The 17,723-nt window shown below is 50.3% G+C and overlaps 1 protein-coding gene across 8 annotated transcripts in view; it reads right to left on the bottom strand.

Moving 5' to 3' along the window:
- Positions 1–1,874: 1,874 nt before the first annotated feature.
- The window catches only part of FBLN2 (fibulin 2), a 97,110-nt gene continuing 81,261 nt past the window's right edge, over positions 1,875–17,723 (bottom strand). For 5 of the 8 annotated variants that reach the window (XM_023533171.1, XM_023533175.1, XM_023533173.1 and 2 more), the window contains 9 exons: positions 17,332–17,466; positions 15,278–15,415; positions 13,409–13,552; positions 13,157–13,285; positions 12,547–12,672; positions 11,415–11,531; positions 10,793–10,921; positions 5,461–5,584; positions 1,875–3,573 (listed from right to left, as the gene is read on the bottom strand). In XM_023533171.1, the coding sequence (XP_023388939.1) occupies positions 3,216–3,573; positions 5,461–5,584; positions 10,793–10,921; positions 11,415–11,531; positions 12,547–12,672; positions 13,157–13,285; positions 13,409–13,552; positions 15,278–15,415; positions 17,332–17,466 (1,400 nt within the window). In that variant the 3' untranslated portion in view covers positions 1,875–3,215. Of the gene's footprint in view, positions 3,574–5,460; positions 5,585–6,181; positions 6,299–10,792; positions 10,922–11,414; positions 11,532–12,546; positions 12,673–13,156; positions 13,286–13,408; positions 13,553–15,277; positions 15,416–17,331; positions 17,467–17,723 lie in introns of those variants that run through there. The other 3 variants (XM_023533176.1, XR_002781381.1, XM_023533174.1) reach the window with 3 other exon arrangements.

Raw genomic sequence — 17,723 nt, forward strand, 5'->3', positions numbered from 1 at the left:
AGCAACCTGTTGGAATGCTACCTCTGATGGAAGAAAGTAAAAACAAGTTGGCAGAGTAGGCTGACTTGCATGCTATTTGCCCCATGTTTGGTTTTTCATTGACTCATGGGTGATGGCTAATGGTGTAGTCTGGAAGAAGGGCAATGAAAACCTGGTCTACTAAAGGGATGCCTATGTGGACCCAGCTCTATGGAAATCACTAGGGGGATTTGAGGGGTGCATTAAAATAGGACATGTTGATGCCCATCAAAAGAACTCCCTTCTAGGATCAGAAAGTGATTGGAATTAACAAGCAGGTGGCCACCCTGGTCCATGAAACAAGTGGAAATTTGGAGGCAGTAGCAATGCAGTAACTGGTTGAAGCTAGACATACTCTTCTTGCCTGCTCTGAGGCACAAAATGTCAACAAGTGTCTTGTCAATTAAGAGACAAAAACTACAGATGGCTATGAGCAGATTCCCCAGGGGAAAGTTCCTGCCCACTGCTGGTGAATGGCCTAATTATGAAAGCCCCAGGACACTGCGAATGGGTCTGGACTGAGTTTTGTATGCCTAGCCCAGTGGTTAGTGGAAATGCCCACAATATTGTCAAGAGTTACCGGCACAGGAGATAGTGTGCCAATTTGGACTGCCAACTCACATTTCTTCAGACTAAAGGAACATCCTTTACAGCCCACAGTGTCCAAGAATGGGTAGATCTTCCTTGGGATAATAGCTAGATAGAAAACTAGAACTGGCAATTGAAACCCTGGTCAACTAAGGGTGGAAGATATGCAGGCTGACATGTGATCACAAGTGTGTGCTCCCGCTCACCATGATGGGGGCCTTTGGAACATGTCATATTAGTTCAGACCTCCAGAAAGTACAGTAAAGGTCAGCCACACTGACAGTATATTACTGAGCTCCAATAAAAATGCTGGACATCAAAGACTCTCTGGTTGGCAACACTCTGTGCTGACTGCTACTAACCTCATTACAGAAGACTGATGCATCCTGAGGACATGGGAGTCTGGCATTTCAAAGTAAGGATGGTTATGGGGACCCCAATCTTGTGTCTGGCAATTGAAGTGATGGTCTCATAAGGATTAGTTTCCCAAACTATACCTTGCCAAACTCCTTGCAAGGCTAGAATTCTAGAAGCACTGAACTTTGTAAGATATGAGATCAGAAGAAAAATTGTTTTCTGAGAGCCCTGGGTGAGCGGGCACTAAGCTGGAAGCTTTATGTTTCCTGATTCTTTTGGTATGGCAGCCCTGTGAGGGAAGAAATGTAGGGATCTGCTGAGGCAGATGAAACCCAGGGAGGTGATGTCACTTACCCAAGGTCTCACCAGAAGTACCTGAAGACCTAGAGGAAGGACCCAGGACCCAGGAAGTCTGTTGTAGGCCTGATGGGGCCTCTGCCAGCCAGCCAGGTGCTACCCATCATCTCTTGCTGGTGTCCCCAACCCGCCTCTTAAATGAAAGTCCATTCCCTACTGATCTCTGCCCATAAGTGACCATGTCTGACAGATTTGCTAGCTCTGGTTTTCCTAAACACCAGAGAAACAGAAGGAACAGAGGCAGCTGGGCCAGTGAGAAAGAAGTCCTGGCTTCTGCCATGTGTCCTTGGGGCCAGGGCCAGTAAGGAGCAGAGATGGATAAAAGGGCATGAGCTGTGGGCCTTCCATGGCAGGCTTAAGGCCACAGGCTTTGAGGTTGGCTCATACCTGTGGTTAAAAAGTTTTAATTAATCACTTCTTAAAACGGGGAGATTTTACATCTAAATGTACTTTGGGAACTTGCCTTGAAGAGTGAGAACATCTGGCCATCTGAGTCCAGGTCCCCAGAAGGCAGCAGTTGCCGGAGCTGTGAATCACCGACCCTCCACACAGGGCATGTGCACCACACACTTTAATAGTTTTCACATCACAAGCTGGAGCAAGTGGCACTGTGAATGTGCAAACACACATACACATGCACTGCTGTTTCGGGACCCAAGTCTTCCCTTCACCAGGTATGAAAGACTCTGAGACTATCCATCCTACTTCATTTTTTAAATGCTGTCTACCATCCACTATGTCCACTACATACAAGACCCACGGAATGACACATTGCTTACATTCTGAAATCCACTGGCTTGAAGAAAGAGGCAAGGGCAATGGCAGAAGTGAGCCTCAGACCTGGGTCCAAATGTCCATGTGGACCTCGGCATGTGCCTTCTTTCAGGCCTCAGTTTCCCCACTCCTCCTTTATCCCAGCCTCAAAGCCCCCAGAAACCTATAATAGAGACAAAAGATGAATTCTCTCATCCTTCAGGTTTCTGCCCAAGTCCAATGTATAACCTGATGTGTTCAGGACTCAGTGACAGGGACCAGCAGTAGAGTTCCTGGAGAATGTGACATACCAGCCAAGGTCCACGTTGGAGGAAGGAGAAGGGACGAAGGGAAAGAGGGGAGAAGAAGAAGCAGTAAAAGAAGAAATCACAGGCCAGCATCTGTTTATACTGTGATCCTTTCACTGCCAAGGGAAACTCCTGGTTTGGGGCGAATTCCGTGAGTAAGACATCAAGGAAGGTCAAAATCAACAAAATGAACCAAACTCTAGGCTGGGGAACTCGGGACATTCAGGTACCATCATCAAATCCAAATACTTAACGAAAGTAAGGGAGTTTTTCTTTTCTTACTTTTTCAGTTTATAACCATTCTGTACTATTTGATTTTTTTTTCTTTTTTGCAATATACATGTACTACTTTTATAATTAAACAACATTTAAAATGATTTTTTTTTTTTTTAAGTAAAGAACTAATCACAGTGGCACGTGAAATGGAATATCAATTTTGGGGACAGGTCATCCAGTTGAGTCCAAAAGCCCCAACATGGTCGCTGTGCTTCCAGTCTGTGGTCATCATCCAGCCTTTGGTCCTCCAACTCTACCCACAAGGCACTGGCAGTGACCCTGAACTGCTCTCAAAGCTTCCACACACCTTCTGCTGCCAAGCTCCCTCCCATGGGGTGAGGCATAGGAGAGGCCCAGGAACCAGAGAGAAGTCAAGTCAGCAAAATTAAGTTAATTTACAGAGTTATAGTAAAAACCATCACAATAACCTGGCTCCACCCATGCGGTGCTGAGTGCCTACAGAAAGTGGTGCACTAGTAGCAGGTGCAGAGGGTGGTGCAGAGGCCAGCCCAAGGACCCTGGGTCCTGGGGCCCCCGCAGGGCACTCGAGTGGATGCCTCACAGGGCAAAGGTGGTGAAGAAGATGTGCATCTTGACCAGGAAGGTGGTGACAGAGCCCTGCCGTAAGAGCTTCATCTCCACATCGAGGGCAAAGTCCCGGGGCTCACGCACCAGCCGCTGCAGGTAGACGACGCCCGTGTAGGCGTTAAGCCGACGCGTGCCAAAGTAGCCCTCCTCATTGCCCTTGGTGATGGTCAGGGCAATAGTGTCCCCCGCAAAGGCGGGCACTGGGCTGATGCGGAAGATGTGTGCTGGTACCAAGAGGCCGGTCTGAAAGCTGAGCTGATAGTAAGTGATGCGCGCCGGTGAATTCTGGCACTCCAAGAAGTCATGGCATGTGGTGCGCTCACACTTCCTGTGGGATGCATGGGGTTTGGTCAGCAGGCCTAGGACCTCGTGTACAGACAACCAGGACTCTCCCATCCCTGATGTCCACCATCCTGGACATCGTGGAGGCAGGCTCAAAGGCCAGCTAGCCCCACCCCTACCCCTACCCTTGCAGCATCTGTTAAGTCACCTAACCTCTGTGGGCCTCAGTCTCCTCATCTGTAAGATGGGTTGATAGCTTTGTGGTTTCATTGGAGGATGCGGTGAGTTTATAAACATGCAGCACTTAGCACAGTGCCTGGCAGTTTGTTAGCAGCTCTTATGCACCCTTAAGTTCTTTTCTTCCTCCATTCTTTTTTTTTACTTGCGCACTGCCCATTTGCATAGGTTTCCTGGCCAGGATGTTTTTATTGTTTTAATCATTTTCAAATTCTTTTTCTTCCATTAACTGACTGCTTCTAAGCCATTTCCTCCTCTGACTTGGGATGCCCTGCTCTTTTCCAGGTGGAAGCCTGGAGACTCGGCCATACTAGATGAGGATGGGATCTCATACATGATGATGAGAAAACTTCTGCCAAACCCCATAGGGGCCCAGGCCTCAATTTTTAAGCACTGCAACAATCTGATCTCTTCTTAGACCTCTGAGCCATGGGCATTTCCATCATTAAATCAGTATAAAAGCTCACTGCTTCCCAAAAGGGACAGTTTAAGCACCAAGACTCAGCAAATCTGGAGATCTTCTGAGCGGTGTTCCCTGACTGGCATGCCACAGCACAAGGCCACACAGGACCACAGTAGGAACGACATCGCCAACAAGTAGCACTGACACAGCATTTATGCCATGCGATGCACTGTGCTAAACACACCCATCTTTACTCAAGTGATGCCCATCCCCAGTGGTAGTGCTACCATCATTCCCATGTTGTAGACATGTCAGGTAAGATCCAGAAAAGAGAGGTCACCTGCCCAGGGTAACCTAGACATACTCCTTAAATACCCCAGCATGCATTCACATGGACATTCCCCGGGCAGTGTGTGTAATAGTGAAAAATGGCAAACTGCCAGCAGGGCAGCCATATCCATGCTAGGAAATACTATTTGAGGCAGGCTACATACACAGACATGAAAGACAGCTGCAAGGTAGAGAAAGCAAGCTTCGAACAACTGAGTGCATCTATGTGACAGCATAACCATGTGCGCTTTATGCTCAAATGAGAGAGAAAATGGCCACACTCCAACCTGTCAGCAGTCATATGATTTGTTTGGGGGGAAGGGCAAAAACTTTTGCTTTATTGTTTTATATAAGTATGTATTACTTTTATAAGTATGTGTTACTTTTGTGAGACTGTTGCTAGCTCTCTCCATGACCACGACCTGTGCTGAGAGAAGTCTCATCAAAAGCAACCCCCTGGAGAAGCCCACATGGCGAGGAGCTGAGACCTCCTGCCCAGAGCCATGTGAGTGGACAGCGGGATCCTGTCGCCTCATGAAACCCAGAGCTAGAACCACCCAGCTTAGCTGCTCCCAGGTTCCTGACCCTCCAAAACTGTGAGATAATAACTGTCATCTTAAGGTGCTAATGTGTTACACAACTACAGATAATATTGTGTGGGGTGGGCGGGGTGGGGGGGAGAGGGGGAGAGGGGGAGAGAGACAGATTGAGATTGATTGATTGAGACTTTCTCTGAGTCTTCTTCTCTATACTCTGAGCTTTCTGCAAGGTGCTTTTATTTGTACCATTTGTGGTCAAATAGAGCACAGACCCAGCAGTGGGGGTGGGTTAAGAGCAGGAGGTGATTAAGACAGGGGCCACTGGCCACTTGGCCTCTCCCCTGGGCAGCACGGGATCTGTGCGGGGTCCCTGGGCCCTACGTGGGGGCAGGGTGGGGGGTGGGAATGGGGGTAGAATACTCACGTTTCAGAGACTCGGATGTAGTTAGGAGGACACTCAAAGCGCAGGCAGCGGAAGCTGCCCTGGATGTTATGGCAGGTCTCAGCCTCGGAACAGTTGTGCGTGCCCAGTGCACACTCATCCAGGTCTGAGGGAAGGAGAGGAGGGTGATGGGAGGGATCTCCCATGGCTGGGGACCCTACTCCGAACCACCCAGACTACAAGAACACAGCTCACAATTCCACTCTGTGCCATCTTGTCCCCTCCACATCCGGCAGCCAGAAGGCCTTGCTTTAAAATATAAATCATCTTTTGTCATGTTCTCTGAGGGCTTCCCATGCTCCCCAAATAAAAACCCAAGTCCCTCTTAAGGACCCAAGCCCTACAGTACAGAGCCTCTGGCTCTTTCCTACGCCTCTCTCCTTTCACTCAGGCTGCAGTCCTGTGAGACTCCTCTGCGCTGCTCCAGGGCCCTGACCCTTATCCCACCTCAGGGCCTTTGCACCTGGTGGCCCTGCTGCAGGAACACTTTTCCCGTATCTTCCCACAACTGGCTCCTTCTCATCCTTCAGGCCTCAGCTCAAGGTCACCCCTACAGGGGTAGCCCTCCCTGACTACTTCTATCACCTGGCATCCCATCCTATTTATTCTCCTCCTAAAATTATCCTCAAAAAGAGAGCTTGTCCTGTTCTCAAACACACCTAAGCTGTTTTGTATGTCTGTTCTGTTTCTACCCTTCCCCCACCTCAGTGTGAGTTCCAGGACGGTAGAAGTATGTATGTCTTTCTCTGTCCTGTGGTGTCCCCTGGCACAGAGCAGGTGCTCTACACATATTGTTGGATGGAGGTGCAAGACCTGTCACCTGTAAATACAGACTTCGAGATGCACGGCTCTAAATGCGCCACCCCCGTCGCCCCCATAAACTGCACAGGCATGCTCATGCTTCCTGTACACTCAAAGAAATATGGTTGAACACTTGCATATGCTAAAGCACACCCACACAGACACACAGAGACAGACAGACAGACAGACAGACAGACAGACACACACACACACACACACACACACACGCACACACATACGGAGGGCCCATTCAAGACACTGAAACACACACACACTATGTATGAAAAGGGGGGCCACATACTAAACCTGAGCTCAGGGAAAGCCTGTGTCATGGGCCTTAAGAACAAAGATAACCAAAGGGAACCATGTAAGATAGTCTGAACAGAAAAATTCTAACTAAAAGAGAGTCATGGCAGGTAGTCACAACCTAGGCATGTAGCTTCCTTGACAAAGGTCAATCTTCACCTTAGTGGGCCTGTCTATTGCCTTTCTGCACCCAAGATAATATATCTTTGACATGTCAGAGTAATCACCTTTTCCAGACCTCTTGGGGCACAACCTCCCACGAGAGCACAGAACCCTAAATTTTTGTCTTGTTCCTCTACCACCAGTGGATTTCGTGTAACTCTCCTTACATTTCCTCCTTTTATTCTGAGGTATAAAATAAGCTGCAAAACTACCGTCTCCCAGAGCATTTTCTCAATCCATTAAGATTTTGCTTCCTAGAGCAATTTTCATCAGTTTGGCGCAAATAAACTAATAAAAACATCTACAGATTTGGATGTTTCTTACATTGATAACACACATATTAGTATCTCTGACAAAGATCAGAGAAGTAAGCATGTGGAACAAGTGTGTGTGTGTTCCATGGACAACCTATGGATCAAATGAGTGAGTTCGAAAGACCTTTCCTGTGAAAACCAGCTGTTCAGCTCAGAGAGGGCAGCCTTAGGAGGCCCCAGGGTCTGTACAAGGTGTGGGAAAACACAGGTCTGTCAGGTACTTTCCTAGAGGGCTTCACATTTTGTTCTCCAGTCCTTCACACTGACTCAATTTAGGAATTTCTCCTCACTCAATCTTCACCCTAGACCAATGGGGTGAGGGTCACAGGCCTCCCCACAGGAGGGAACTGAGGCTCCAAAGGGGCATAGCATCACTCAAAGTCAGGCAGGACTCAGCAGGGCAGGTGGGGCTGGAAGCCAGGTCCACCTGATGCCAAAATCTGGGATCCAATCATGATGCCAACCTGACTCCTAACAACAGCAGCTACAACAAAATAGTATCGACAGCAGAGCCAACCTGCACCCCCGACTACCATACTCTATAATGGCAGAGAAGCTCACATTCATTCACCTCTCAAAGCCTCACTTTCCTCCTCTGTAAAATGGGTCATGATCCCAATTTCCCAGAGTGGGACAAAAGCAAGTGGGAGAAAACATGGTAGGAGGCCAGAGGTGGTGGAGCTAGAATAGGCATGGTTGTTGTCCTGATGATTCATTAATTGAATCCATACAAAGGGAGGACCTCCATCTGTTCCTCACTCTACTCTGGGGCCACCCACATTAGGAGCAGGAAGTCCTGGCCCTGGAGCCTAGGTGGGGGTGGAGCAGGAATGAGGTGGAAACAGTTTCTTACTGTCTGCCCTGGGCCAGTGTTGACAGCAATGTCCAGGAATGGCAGGAGGAGCCCCAAGGGTCAGCAGCAACACCAAGGAAACTATTGTAGTATTTCCCTAGGACCTCAGGGTCCTTGCCACTTGGTGCTGCCAGGCCCTTGGTATCTGTGGCGCCTTGACCTGGAAAGTTCAAATCAAAACGAGAGTTCAACAAGGCCACATACCCAGGGGGTGTCATTGCAGCCTCATCTGGGATGGCAAGGTACCAGGCACAGCTCAGATGTGCAGAAATGGAGGCCAAAATCAGTGGTAAGACTAACAGCATTGCTAAAAGCTAGCCCTAAGGGGAATACTGATAAGGGCCTTACATACACTTAAAAACAAAAACAAAAACAGGATTCAGGGTTATTTTCAGCATGATCTTAGCTAATATTATATTGTGTGTATGTGTGTGTGTGTGTGTGTGTGTGTATATCTACATATGTATATATTGGCATAAACGGAGACTGGAAGAAAAACATCCAAATATAAGCAACAGTTGCCTCTCAGTTCAGGCGCGTGGTCAAACGTTCAATGAGCACCTATCAAGTGCTGGGCAATGCTTTACATGCTAGTGAACAAGAGTCATAGCCCTTCCTCCATGGAATATATGTTCTAGGAGACGTGGCCAAGCCTTAATTCCTTAATATTTTTCTGTTCCATATTTTTTTTTTTTTTTACTATTAAAGAGAGTCAGATGCTAATGTGAGATTATTAACCAGCATATTCCTTTCCCCCATAGTCACCCTACTGTTGGAGCAGTGAGACCTCAGTGTTTGGTCCTACAAGGCCAGGGCACACAGAGTGCAACTGCTTAGCTCTGAAGGTCAGCAGCCGCAGTCACGGAGCGCCACAGTGTGACTCTAGAAGTGGATATGACCAGACAGAGCCAGCATCTCAAGCTCTGTCCTCATCCACCCTGTGACAGCACAGAGACTTTTCCAGTTTAGAGAAAATAAAAGCATCGCATGTGTGAGGGACTTTTCCCTTGCTCGAACTCCCTGGTGGTGGCTGGTAATGCAGGGTAGACTGGAGAGAGGGGACCCGTGCCTTGCCAGTTCTTCTTCATCTCAGGGAGGCGGGCCACTGGGTAGGCTATGAGGCAGCAAAAAGACAGCCATCCCCAGAAAGATGCAGAGAACTGGGTGGGGAGGGTCAGCATCGGCAGCTGTGGGGTCTCATGGCCAGAGATCAGCGCTGGCAGTCAAATGCGCCTATGGCAAGTACACATCGGGTGCAGGGAGCCCTCAGGGAACAGCACAAGCACACTCCGGGAACTCCTCTGACCCTGGCTAGCATGAGCCAAGGAAGAGGGGTCAGGGAGAGACCTTCCTGAACATGACCGGGTTTCCAACCTGAAGTGCCTTCAAGAGCAAAAGTCACTGCCGTGCTGATGAATCTCCCCAGAAGTGACCACACTTTGTGTTCTGCTATCAAAGAGAACAAGGCCTCAGTCTCAAAAATGAAATCACATTCTAGAAACATAAGGTATTTCCCACACAACTCGGTTTATGGCGGGTAAAATCCCTATCTTTTACAGGGTCCATACTGATTATTTTTTAAATTAAAGAGTGCTTTGCAGCTCGGGAGACCCAGGTCAGCTTCTGTGAGCCCAGCAAGGCTTCAAGTCCCTGATTTAACTGATCTCATTCAGAGCCTTTTAATTTATTATTTTTTTTACATCAACCTACAGTAAGGAATCCTTTTACATTTGAGACTAAGTATGTACATGTGAACTGAAACAATCCTTATGGGCACAGTGTACTGACCGACATCATGTCCAATCTATCCTACCCTATATTCTGTTCTATATTTAAAAAAAAAAAAAAAAAAAAAAAAAAGCTGGCTGAGGTCTACAATTTGATCTTGGGATCCATTTACAGGTAGGAACTACCAGCCCAAACAACACTGGTCCACCCTTCCAGGTACCAACCCTGACCCCTGGTACCCCAGGAACACCAGGGCCTGCCTTAGTGGACCAAAACTGCAAGCCAGGGACCTCTGGGCTCTTAGCTCCACTACCTAGGAAGACTCAGTCATGCAAGCCAGGAGAAGGGCAGATGGGCTGGGTGCTGAGTAGTTGGTTCTCCAAGGGGAATGCTGGTACCCCTCCTGTATCCTGTCCTAGTTGGATTCCAGGCCCCTCCACTTTGCCCTGGTGGCATGCCAGGCCTAGAATTTAGTGGCCTCAGTATATGTCAGTGGAATTGAACTAAAGATCATGACTCTCTCACTTAGAAGGAATTTTAGATGCCAGAGAACCTGGTTTTCCCTCTAAGGAAGTAGTCTCCTCAGTGCAAATATAACAGGTAATTACCAACCCCCTCTTTGCAAGTCTCCAGGGATGGGAAGCCTCATTCCTTTCATGCAGCCCTTCCCAGCTCTGCACATCTCTAACTGGGAGAGTGTCTTTCTGCACATCGTTCTGGAATAAGCCTCTCTGAGCCTTTTCTCTACCCTTGGGGTACCACCTTACCCTTTCAGTCCAAAGACCTGCCTGACCCCATCCCTGAATAGCACAGCAGACACTTGGGGACAGAGTCTGGGACCCCTGAGGCTGCTCCTCTGCAGTTTTCTCACTGGACAGGTCTCTGATATCTTTTAGAACCACCCCACAGGATCCCTGCTCTGTTCCCAGGGCAAGGCCCAAGAGCTGAGTCCAAGCCTAGAAGATCCTAAGCTAGGTCAAGCGGCAAAAAGACTGTCACATTCAGCATTCCAAGCACAGACCACCAGAGGCACTGGCCATTTTGTGCTTATACACTTGGTGTCAGAGTTCCAAATACATAGCAAGCTGTGTGAGGTTACGCCTGCTCAGAACCTGCCCGAGGCTCTGGTAGGCAGTGACCCCTTGCTCACCCTTGCAGGACCTTCCATTGGCCGTCATGGTGTAGCCCCGCTCTGGGCATGCACACTGGTAACTCCCCGGCACGTTGACACAGCGGAAGGTACAGAGGATGCCAGCACCCTGAGCACATTCGTCGATGTCTGCCAGAGAGAGAGGTTCAGCCCTCGTGAAATCTACCTAACCACAGGGCCCAGCCGCTAACACTCTTGCTGTCCCTGCCACAGCCATGGAGCTTAGGGGCCCATTTTATAGATGAGGACAATAGGGCTCAGAGAAAGATAGTTGCCCAAGGCCAGACTACAAAACAGGACTCTCATTCCAGTGCTTGCTCCCTAGGGCTGCTCCACAATTACTACTATCATCAGAGGGTCAATCAAGTACCAGACACAGCCTGGATGCAGTCAATATTCAACTGAACACTTCAGCCCACTGAGGTCAGGACCATCATCTTCGCTTTGCGGAGTAGGAGCCTAAGGTCAGACCAGGAAGTCTTTGCCTAAAGTCACAAAGCCAGGAGGTCACAGGGATGAGATTCCAAGTCTGATTTGACGATAAAGCCTCTGTGTGTCTGGGAACCTGGTACACTGGAAAGGGGTGCCTCTCAGGAAAAGGCCCTGGGCAGAGGAGAGGTACCTATGCAGGTATGCCCATCTTCAGTCAACTGGTAGCCTTGGCGGCAGTAGCACTGGTAGGAGCCGTAGATGTTGGCACATTCCTGGCTGCAGCGCTGGGTCTCACACTCATTCACATCTGCAGGAAGACCAGTCAGTGGTCATGGCGAAATCCTCCTAGCCCAAAGATGAGGGTCGGGGTCCAGGCTCATCTGGAGCCTCCTCTTGAGAGAACATTAGTTCCAGCCTCCCCTTGGGGCAATTTGAGAAATCTGAGGCCCAGATAAGTACAAGGGGCCCACCTAGGGCAGGCAGCTGAGGCAGGGGCTGGGGCTTGCTAGTCCTGGCCTAGCCTGCTGCTACCTGGAGGAAGCAGCCACAGGTCAGGTTCAGATCCTCAGGTGCTACTCTGAGGGTCCACAGCACCTGGCCCAGATGACTCTGGGAATTATCACCTAAGTGCTAATAAGCACCTCCCCAAGCCCTGCATGATGCTGGGGGAGGCAGGCAAGTGCTGGCTTCCATGGCAGTGCGGACTGAACAATGTATGAGTGACTGACTACAGAATCACTTCACAGCTTAGATGGAATATCTACTGGACTCTGAGCTCTTCATAGGAAAAGACTTGTCTTTCAGTCATCCAACCAAGAGCTGCTGAACTCTTATGATGTGCCAAGCCTTTCCTGGGCTTGAGCATGTCATCCTAGACTGGTACAATTGGATGGCACCCATCCACAGGTGTTCTGTGGCTATTGCCCACTTTTGCCAGCGGATCCTGGGCTCTGCAGGTGGCCACAGTCCCTATCTCATGTTTTACTAACTTCTGTTCCCTGTAATTGTGACCAGGATCAGAACCTATCAAGAGCAGAGACTGGGCTGCCACCCTTGCCTGCAAGGAGCTCCCTCTGGGGTTGTAGATAACACAGACACCTACCCCTCCAGTCTAAGATAATTGGGGCCCTGGGCCCTCAAGGAGGGCTCATGGCAGGAAACAGCTAGACCAGCTGAGGCCAAAGAGGGCTTCCACAGACAGAGAAATGGAGAAGTGTGAGGTAGAGGTGTAAGGGTAGGGGCTGAGCATGAGACGGGTTTTACATGGTGGGTGCATCTGTATGGGGTCAGAGGCCAAGGTCTAAGATCAGGGTCAGTGGTACCTTCGCAGCGCTTGCCATCAGCAGCCAGACGGAAGCCAGAGGCACAGGAACAGCGGTAGGAGCCGACTGTGTTCTCGCATGTGTGCTGGCAAAGGCGGCCAGGGGAGGTCCAGCATTCATTCACGTCTGTGGGCAGACAGCAGAGGGCAGGGTGGGCATCCCACAGGGAGGGTGGAGGTGACCTGGAAGCCAGCTCCCTCCACCCCAGGTATAAGAGGGGACTGGATGGGAAGAGGGATCCAGGAACCCAAGAGAGACAGGGAGGGACCCAGACAGGGAAAGGAAGAAGCAAAAAGACCAGAGGCAGGGGAGAAAGTCAGTAAAAATGTTGGAGGGAAGCCAGAGACAGAAGGACACGGACACAGCAAAGGGCAAGAGAAGAGGGGACCAAGGCTGAGAGGAACAGAGACCAGAGCAGAGGAAATGGAGTCACACCTGGACAAGAAGGCAGGAAGGCAGTCAAACCCAGAAAAGGTAGACCTGGGTCAGAGCAAGGCGGGGCGGGGGAAGGTGGGAAGTGGGGGGTGGGGTTGGGAGGAGGCTGGCCTGAGGCAGGTAGGCACTGCTCAGAGAAACCAGAGAGGGGTCATGGCAACCAGCCCCCGCCTACCTATGCAGGCCTGGCTGAAGGCATCCTGCTGAAAGCCGGCTTTACAGTCACAGCGGTAGGAGCCAGGGAGGTTGTGGCACACTTGGCCCTCCCTACAGTGGTGCACGCCTGCCTCGCACTCATTCACATCTGCCAAGGGAAGGTGACCAGGACACCCTGAGGCCTGAGCTCTCCCTCTGCACGAGCGTCCCACAGGCCAGAAACCCAGGAAAGCCAAGGATGGCCAGGGGATGGGGAGCCTGCTGGCCTTACCCACACACGTAGTCCCATCCTGGCTGGCGTGGTAGCCTCGCCCGCAGAGCAGTGCGTTCCTCTGGCACGTGTAGGAGCCCACTGTGTTGATGCAGCTGAAGCCAGGCCGACATGGCTCAGACAGCGACGTACACTCATTGATATCTATAGAGGTGGGTGTGGGTGGCAGGGAGCCTGGCACAGCGCCCCTCCAGGCCCTAGAATTTGGGTCCAGGGCCAAACTGGGGGGCAGCAAGTCCTGGGCTCCAAACCAATAAAGGTTAAGGCTGCGGGTCATATTGTCCCACTCGAGTCCCATGGCATGAGGGGCTTCAATTCCCAAAACCCAAGTACCTACCAGCTGCTCCCTAATGGAGCAGCTAGAGGCAGAGGAGAAATCAAGGCTGACAACTAGGATAACTACAGAAAGTCATGCCCTTATTCTGGCTTCTCCAAAACTGCCAGCCTGTCAACCTCACCCTCTATCACTCTCTCACACACTGCGCCCCAGCCCCACTAGCCTATTCCATCAACCCACCACACCTGGGCACAGCCCCACGCAGGGCCTTTACACATGCTGTCCTCCCATCTCTGGAACATACTACCCCTAATATTTTCATGGCTGGCTCTTTTACTTCCTCAGGTCCCTGCACCAATCTCACCTCCTCAGGGAGGCCCTCCCTGATCCCCTGATCATTCTAGGTAGAGATGCCACCCACCCTTTAAGCTTTCATCCTTATTCTACCCTTATTATTTATCAAAGTACCCTTGAATAACTGCCATTTATATAAATGTTTGCTTATTTACTCTCTCCCTTCCAAGATGTCTCGTTAAACTGCTGCAGCCCATTGACTCTACAACCATGGCGCACAGCAGGTACTCAGGAAGTGCTGTGGGTGAATGAACCACTGAAGAACTGTTTGTCATCAGGCAGATCCCTCCCCACCTTGCCCTGACCCTCACTGGGTATCCCGGGGCAGAGCACAGGGACCTTCTTGTGCCCACAGCCCTGTGGTGTCCTGAGAGGTTGCCCATGTCCTGTCACTGTTGGAGTGCAATTGTAAATGGGGTGTCTTAGGGAGAGCTTCAGATCTAAGACTGGCTAGAGGGACCCCAAAGAGTCTTGTGAAAGCCTTCAGATGAATTTAAGGCCCCTCTCTGTCCCTGTGTCCTCCCAGTAAGAGAGGGACACCCACCCCACGAGCTGTTCTTCTTAGGAAAGGATATGTGACAAAAATTGTGTCCTAACACATCCCTTGTTTCTGTCTGCACCCAGTGGCTGGCCTTGCATAATGCTTGCCTTTCCACCTCTCCCTCTGTGTCTTTCATCCCTCCCAGGGTTGAGTGTGGCCTAGATAAGGCCTATCCTCAGGATGCTGTCAGAGGCGCTGGTGCTACACCATGGGCTTGCCAGGTCACAGCCTTGGGGAAGGTGGAGCCTCCTGGCTGTGGGCCAGGTGCTTTTTGGAAGTGGCTCAAGAGTGGTGGGAAGAGTACAAGATCTCATCAGAACCATGTGGGGACAACAAGGCAAGCATCTATCAAACTGTGGGTCTCGACCCATGAGTACAGCATAAAATCAACCTTGAATGTCTTACTAGCATTCTCTGCAAGTAGAAATTTCAGTCAGTATCACATGCAGTAGGGTAATGTTCTGTGAAACTTGTAGTACACACACACACAAGGTCAGACATCTCAGGATAATAAGAGCTTCTGTTTTGCAAGTGCCTCCTGGCACCAGGCACTGACATGTCCATTCACAGGTAAGGACACTTAGGCTGGGAGAGAGTGAAAGCAGTAAGCCAGGCCTGCCTGATCTCTAAACTCTCAGAGTCCCCCAGCCATGACCCCTTCCAAAGGCACCTGGGGAAGGCGGCCCCGACCACTCACCTACACAGTTGCCCTCGGGGTCCTGCAGAAAGCCCTCCATGCAGCGCTGCCGTGCCTGGCAGTAGAAGGAGCCCTCGGTATTCTGGCATGTGAAGCCCGTCTGGCAGTTATGTGTGCCCAGCTCACACTCATCCACATCTGGCACACAGAGGCATGGAGTCAGGGACTGGCAGGCTGGCGGGCCCTTGCCCGCACATCCTTGCCATGACCTTGATGGTTACAAAGGTTTTCTAGATCATAGAAAGCAGGCAGAGCAACATACTGTCCACATCCAATAATAAAATAAAAACATCACCACATTTACTGAGTCAGCACTCTGAGAGGTATTTATCTACTCGATGCTCACAACAAACAACCCTACAAAGTAGGGACTATGACGAGCCGCATCTTACACAGGGGAAACCAAAGCACAGACACAGTTAGACAGCTAAGGGGAGTTGGGCTAGGACCAGAACCCAAGGGAACCTGTTCTGAGGCCTGTACTCTTAACCATTGCCCCAAACTTCCTTGGGCAGGCAGAAATGAGGACACATGCTCAAATCCCTACAGTCACGTCTCCAGGTTTCTCTGAACGTGCGGTTGGCAGCAGCAAGGCTTGGAGCTTCCGAGGATGGAGTGCCAGAGCTGGATAGAACTGCTGCCTCCACCTACTGTGTGGCATTCACCTCTGTGCAGTATTTCACAGCTTACAAAGCACCGGCCCTCTGCTTCCCCCCATACTTCTTGCATAGCAGGCACATCTGGTCTTTTTTACAGACCAGGAAACAGGCTGGCAGGCCAAAACTCACTTGGCTTTGCTAACTGACAGACCAACACCTCTGTGTCTGTCTGTAGTCTGTCCATTGTCCTTCCCTCCATTCATTCCCTCTCTGGTTTCCAAAGCTTCCACCAGTTTCCCACAGTAGCCTACCCTCTGGGAGCTAGACATGAAGTGGCACAGCCCATCTGATGACCGTCCAGTGCTTGAACAGGTTTCTCCACATCCACTCTAAGGAGCCCAGTGCCCTAACAGAGAAGAGTCAGGGAGTGCTAGGGCATGTCCAAGGAGGTGGCATCCCTCGCCAGGTGTCTGGGTTTTTGGAGGAGGGCTGGCCATGGATCTGTGTATGCCCTTGTTTGTGGGTGTGCACACACTTGTGAAAAGGGTGCTGGGCTCATCTCTCTTCTTAGCTCATCCCACCCCCAACTCCGTGTCCAGGGAGTGTGTTAATCCACTTCCCTGAGCTCATACCCAACCTCAGGGCTACTTCTCATCAGCATTCTCCAGGGCTTATAACACACGAACACTTCAATAGGTCTTCTGTCCTTGGTGACATTCTTCTGGTCATTTTTAGTTATCCTATCACATGTGAAATTAACTATAAACTCCTTCCTTAATCAGGCCTACCAAGCCTATACCCTTCTTCCAAGCTGTAGGCATGTTTGCCCCAATCAGAGACTCTCTTTCTGTTCTTTGAACATGCCAAGATCTCTCCCCTCTCAAAAGGCTGCATAGTTGCTGTTTCCTCTCCCTAGAACACCCTTGCCAGGAACTTCTCATTATGTAGGTATCCACTCCAGCATCACCTCCACAGAGGGCCCCTTTGGACCCCAATGTAACATCCAGGCCAAAGCCATTCTGCCACCTTCCTGTTAACCTGTGTGGCCCCATGTCCCTCGTCAGGAGGTCAGAGACAAGGACACGAAGCTCAGAAATATCTGTTAAAATGATTCTATGAAAATTCTCCCTCTTCCTAAGAGACTAGAACTTTCCAGTGAAAGGGACAGAAGTGATCCATGGGCCTCCATCCTAACATATAAACAGAAGACCTGAGGCATGGTGAGGGGAGTAAGTAGCACCCAGATACCAGAAAAGGTAGCAAAGCCAGGAGCATACCCTAGCCTCCCCCAGTAGCCTCAAACAACCCCTCTGCCCCAAATACCATCATCTATGGGGTCCTCTTACAGACAAGAAACCCAAAGGCTGGGAGCTCTTGGCTCTGGGCAAGCCAGGGATGGGTCAGGAGGTGGGACAGGGCAGATCAGGGGTGGGACTTGCAGACCACTGTGCTCACCTGTGCACTCGTCATCCTTGAGGATGTAGCCTGGCTGGCAGGTGAGAGCCTTGTAGCAACGAAAGGAGCCCACCGTGTTCACACAGTGCTCACCCCGGCTGCACGTGTGTTGGTCTGTCACACATTCATTGATGTCTGTGGGGAAAGCAAGGCCATCAGAGGCTAAAGTATACTCCTAGGATGGTGGCTGAGTGCAGCCAGCACTGCCCTCAAGGTGCTCACTACCCAGAGAATAGTATGCAGTTGATGTCCACCTGTCTATGCATCCATTCACTCAACAATGATTGATCAAGTGCCTGCCATGTGCCAACAAGCACTGTACTTGACACCAGGGATACATGGTGAACAAGGCAGACAGAAATCCCTGACATTATGAGGACACTACGTGGAGG

The sequence above is a fragment of the Pteropus vampyrus genome, unplaced genomic scaffold (genome assembly GCF_000151845.1).
Source record: "Pteropus vampyrus isolate Shadow unplaced genomic scaffold, Pvam_2.0 Scaffold97, whole genome shotgun sequence".
Classification (NCBI taxonomy): Eukaryota; Metazoa; Chordata; class Mammalia; order Chiroptera; family Pteropodidae; genus Pteropus; species Pteropus vampyrus.